Source organism: Opisthorchis viverrini, assembly GCF_000715545.1.
Source record: "Opisthorchis viverrini unplaced genomic scaffold opera_v5_301, whole genome shotgun sequence".
NCBI classification, from domain to species: Eukaryota; Metazoa; Platyhelminthes; class Trematoda; order Opisthorchiida; family Opisthorchiidae; genus Opisthorchis; species Opisthorchis viverrini.
The window spans coordinates 280951-286488 of record NW_008751955.1 but is presented as its reverse complement, the minus strand read 5'-3'; the positions used below and the strand labels follow the sequence as shown (position 1 = coordinate 286488).

At 46.5% G+C, this 5538-nt stretch overlaps 1 protein-coding gene across 1 annotated transcript in view; it reads right to left on the bottom strand.

The window, feature by feature from the left end:
- Positions 1 to 5162, bottom strand: part of T265_09699 (hypothetical protein) — a gene marked incomplete at both ends in the record, with an annotated part of 30829 nt that extends 25667 nt beyond the window's left edge. The window contains 3 exons of the mRNA XM_009175855.1: positions 4786 to 4869; positions 4904 to 5066; positions 5105 to 5162. Coding sequence (XP_009174119.1) covers positions 4786 to 4869; positions 4904 to 5066; positions 5105 to 5162 — 305 coding nt within the window. The remainder of the gene's footprint in view (positions 1 to 4785; positions 4870 to 4903; positions 5067 to 5104) is intronic.
- Positions 5163 to 5538: the final 376 nt, after the last annotated feature.

Sequence of the window (5538 nt, the reverse complement as noted above, 5' to 3'; positions counted from 1 at the left end):
GCATAGCGTCCGTGTACCCTTTTTGAAGATAGGGATAACTGTCAACATGCCCCATTCTGCAGGCACTTTCTCTTCGTCCCACATAGTACAAATAAGCTTTGTCAAGTGGGTCACCAGGGAATTTCCGCCTTCTTTGAAGAGGGCTGGATACAGACCGTCCGGTCCTGGTGCCTTCTCACGTTTCAGTGCGGCTACTTCGTACCTTATTTCTTCTTCCGAATGGCGATCAAGGTTTACATTCCATTCGCCTGTATGCACTATCTCCACCGGCTGTGTTGCAGGAGGCCAGCTGAACTGCTCTTCGAAGTGTTCGGCCCATCTCTCCAGTCGACATTTTTGCGAGTGAATTAATGAGCCATCTTTTTCACTTATCGTTTCGCTGACCGTTGCTTTCCTAGGGCCAGTCGATCGTATCAGTTGATAAAGGACACGGCTATTTCCCGTAGCAAAAGCCTTCTCCATCTCCCGAGCTTTCGATATCCACCAGAGCTCTCGGTCTTTCCTTAGACTCTTCACTATTTGGCGTTTGAGGGATTTGCGTGCGCCGTCGTACTCGTTGCCTGCTGGTATGGCTTTCCTGGCATCAATCATGGATAACGACCTCGGCGACATCCAGTGGTCCCGTGGTCGAATTGGAGAAATCGGGCAGGCAGGAACGCACGCCGCGATCGCCAAAATAAAAAGGCTCAGTGGTTTTACGCTGGACTTGTCTTAGGTAGAGCTCGAAACACTCCCGTTGGACCTTATTCAGAAATCGGGCAGGCAGCACTGAACGCCGCGATCGCCAAAATAAAAAGGCTCAGTGGTTTTACGCTGGACTTGTCTTAGGTAGAGCTCGAAACACTCCCGTTGGTGAGACCTTATTCACATAGGATGCTGAAATGTGTTTGGTCTAACGCTGTTGGAAGGCATGGGTACATTGAAATTGGCGATTTCCCACATGAGCATAAAATTTCTCTTGATGACCTCTTACTCCTCCTTTTTTCATTTCTCAATAAATCTATCCCGGTGACTGTAAATTAACTACGAACCAGTGTCTACTGCTGGTGTATTGCCACCTCTGGCGAGAATGGTGATGATGATGATAATTTAGTCCATAATTCAATCCAAGCGGCCATTTTGAATTTAAACATCGATATGCATGGCTGGTTGTCGCGTACGATTCAAGTGCCCGGTTGCTCACGGCTAGGATAGAGCTGTGGTCAAACTTCCTGCCTGTGATAAGCAGATGGTGACCAGAATAAAGTTGTTACCGTTAGCAGTTTCCAGGACATCAACAACATACACGTGGCCTGGATGGTTCTGTGCTTATCGATTTCTCCCAGCTGGGCGCTGAAATCGTCTGTAAAGGTATGGAGACCGTATACTTTGTCATCCGGAGACGTCTAGGAAATTCTACTGATGTGGGTTGTGGTCAAGTTGCCGCAGTTCGTTGGGACGTGCACAGGACTTTTTGTTTTCAGTCAATGGTAGTATCTTTTGGTTGATCCTCGTCAGCTTGATTGAAGTCAGGTTGCCCCACCTAACAACATCGATAACGTTATGTGGCAAAGCCCATGGATCTTAGAACACTCGAGGCGCGGAACGGAGTTTATGTCCCGCAGAGGCCGAAAAAGCTTTCAAGGAGAGTATGGACAAGGTGCCTTTGAACATATCTGACGGTGGGTGTGCATTTTGGGTGCCGCTACGTTTAACAGATTCTCAGGTATTAGTAGTACATATTTAGCTTTTATTTGCCTGAGTACCTGGGCACGCAGCCATAAATTTGGAAACTGAGACCCTGCAGGCAAATTAACCAGAGGTGAAACTGATAAATAAAATGGACTATCCGGCGTTCTTAAGATCAGTTACTTTCCATTTGTACAGGCTAAGAAATGTTTTAGTTACTACACCTTGAAAATGATCCAAAAATCCGACTTACAAGACAAAGAAAGGAGGTTACTTCCTGGAACGAGCCGCAAACTTCTGACTCGATCGTCTGGCTAACTCAGCCGCGGATAGCTGTTCTGGCTATGGCGCACATACAGCAAGAATCCTAACCGTTTGGCTCCAAATGCTGCTGTGTACAACAGAAATTGCGCCAGCTCTCGATAAGATTTAGTTTTCTGATTGTTTTGGACCATGAACAACGGCTGGATTATGGATTTTCAGGAACAAGCTTCCCCAGTGTGTCTCCTCGGAAAATGATAGCTTCGGTGCTTCACCTGGTGGAAGCCTGCTACTGCCTAACTCAAAGAAAGGTATGAACTGGGTCAAACATTGTCTAACAATACGATTATTCGCAGTGCGTGGAATGGGTTCACCCTGGGAAACCAAGTTCCAGTCAGCTTGAACCACAGGGGTATGTAGCACTCAAGCGAGATCAGTAGATCAATGTCACAGCTCGAGTTATCGATTTCATTCTGCCGGAGAATAGAATATAGCACCAACCTGATTCTAGTTCGGGAAGCAAGGTGCAGAGCCAAGGAATAAGGGTGAGCAATCCGAATGGTGTGTCAACTTCAGTAAGGCATTCTACCATGCCAATGACCAGACAGTGTTGGGAGAGATTCGTAAACTGTGTAGGCAAAATGCAGGTTGTGCAAACAGCCAATCAGTATAAGTAATTTTGCAATTATGATGCTGGGCAGGTATGGGGGACCGAAGTACAGCTTGGGTTTAGAACCTATGGCGCCAAATGTGGGTGCTCATTCAACAATAGTTGGAGAAGCAGCTCCCTCTCAATTGTGCGTCAGAAGCTTAACAGACACAAAAAGTTATATGGAATCCACTTGGATCTAGTGCCAAGGTTCCATCCCACCCGAAGGAAGCACGAGGGCCAGGTCACCCAAGCCTAGACAAAGGAAGTTGAGAGAGACGTCGGGTTCGAATCACAGACCTTCAGGTCAGTAAACTCGCGCTCTCTCCACTGAGGCATCTCGACCTTTAAACCTAGTCGCTGCAAAATGATACAGGGAGTGTATTTAGTCATATTCACCTCACTTCGTCATTTCGTCGCGGAGTTTGAGGTCTGGACTTGGAAATACGTTGAGTAGCTTTTAGTTCTTAAGGATTGAGCTAGGCCTGCTTGTTAGCCGGATTGACTCATCCGCAAGCATAATAATCACGTTTGATCCTATCCATTCTTGCTCAGAAATTTACACTGCGCAGGCATGAGGCGATCTAAGAAGAGCTATACGGTATGTGTACTTGATATAAGTGAATATCCTGTGAAGGTTTTGACCGCAAGGGCATTAGATCATATTGATGACAAAACTGAAGAGAGAACTGAACATAGAACAACCATGCCTGACACAGCACACAGCGCTTCGAGGAAGACCAAGAATATGTGGGGGACACCTCTGCTACACGGGCACAGCCACTGTGTTTACCAATAAGCAGAGTAGACGGGTTTTCGAACATTGTTGATTGCGGAAAGTAGTGTCGCTATCCCGGAATTTGTCGGACGGTTCTCACTGATTTTCGGAGTTCAGTTAACTAGCTGCAATCTGCATTCTTGCAGATGAATCATCGGACCGTCGTTTGCTTTTATCGTCTCAATAAGGGCACCTTTGGCTGGTCGATCGAATCAGGTGATGCAGGGCAAACTATCTCCGGTGCCAAAACACTCCACCACCCCAACTTCCACTATGCACCAGATCTTTCGATCCTTACTTACTCTTCACTACTCGACGTCCAAGGGATTTGGGTGCGTCGTCATAATCGTCGCATTCCGGGATAGAACTGCTAGCACAAATCAGTAGTGGCGAACTCGACGTTCACTGGTAATTTGATTACATGCGGAATGCCAGACAGACAACTCTGATCGCCGTGAGAAGTTTGTCATGCTCCGCGCTCATTGCCAGTATCGTATTGGTAGACTGAAAAGGGCAATTGTGCTAATCCATATCGATACCACTGAGCTATGACATTTCTCTGAGGATAATAGATTGACATAGTAGTGGTTCGGTCACGGCACCCTTTCGGTGCACAGCTACCACGCATTTTGGACGAACAACCGATATACTTCCAGGATATCTGAGCCTAGAAAGCAGTAGTCGAGATGCCAAGGTCGAGTTCGAACCATGGACCTCCCGGCTGGTAGAGTGGTACCTAAACCGCCCAGCTAACTGATTACATATGCAAAAACAGATGACAGAGGTGAAAATCGCACCCAAAGTTGTCTACAGACTGTGCGGACAGATCATCGCTAAATATCATCATCACCCACCCAGACCAAGCCTAGTCTTTCTTTAAATGCAATTTCGATATCAAGAGCCATAAGAGCTGAAAAGAGCATGTGGGCTAAGTAATTCCATGCTGTCACACCTTGACGGGAGCAATCGAGGTGAGGGACGGACCAGGGGCCCGATGGTAGCATCTTCGAGTTTTACCTGTCGGGCTTGCTGCCAACTTGCAATGACCTGGTGGGAATCGGATTGTCGGACACGATGCCAATTTGGTTATGAGCCAAGAAACGAGTGACAGTATTGAGTCTCCACCGGTGGTTCAACTGTCATCGGTATATTAGCTGGTTTAATTTCTCGTTGCACAACCCAACTCTTATCTTCTAACTGACCCAATAAAGCTCGAACGGACCCATCTGCGTATTCAACTAAACCGAAATTACATACGGGATCCCGACTGGATGCTAAGACTCACAGTGCAGCAAACGAGGCCAAGATTTGCTCAAACGGTACGTTTACAAACATGCGCACACCAGAGCGCAGAATGACGGGTTCCAATCTTCCTCCACAGGAAAACGATAATGGTAAAAACCGAAGGCTGCAAACAGGTAAGACTCACGCGGATGTTATGGCTCGGTAACGTTCCTGTCCGGCTGTATCCCAAATTTGTGCCTTTATAGTTTTGCCACCAAACTGAACGCTCCTGAATAGGTGTAACAGAACAATTCTAGAAGTACCTGGTGAACGCTCCTGAATAGGTGTAACAGAACAATTCTAGAGGCCAGTACCTGGTGGCGAACTCCACACCAATCGTACTTTTACTCTCCAAATTGAATTCATTCCTAGTAAATCGGGATAATAGGTTGCTCTTTCCAACACCTGAGTCACCGATTAAAACGACTGAATTTTTTTATTAAGCCAGAGCTCCTATCTAATACCTTTGAACAAATAATCGTACTCCTCCTCGCGTGAGCCGAACGCATTCCCCGAGTACATCCCGCTCCCGAAAATTTAACGAATGTAATCGGCGGTAGTACATTTAAACAATGGGCCCATGTGCCCGGTCGTCCCTAGCGTGCTTCCCTAGAGCGTCCACTGCTTCAACCAGTGAAGCAGTGGGTTTATTGGGATTCACTTTGAGCAGCTGAAATGGGCTTCCAACAATCCGCGATAAATGGAAGTTAATTGTTGAGCCTTCAAAAGTACCGTTGGGACTAGAGAATCTGCTGTAATGGTTGTTCACTTCTTTCCAAAGTATAATACAGTACATACAAATAATAACAGTGGAAGCAAGGAAGATGTTTTATTCCTACTCTCTTTTTATAGTTCTTTACTTCTGTATTGTATTCATCTCGTTCCGTCTGTTGGGTCC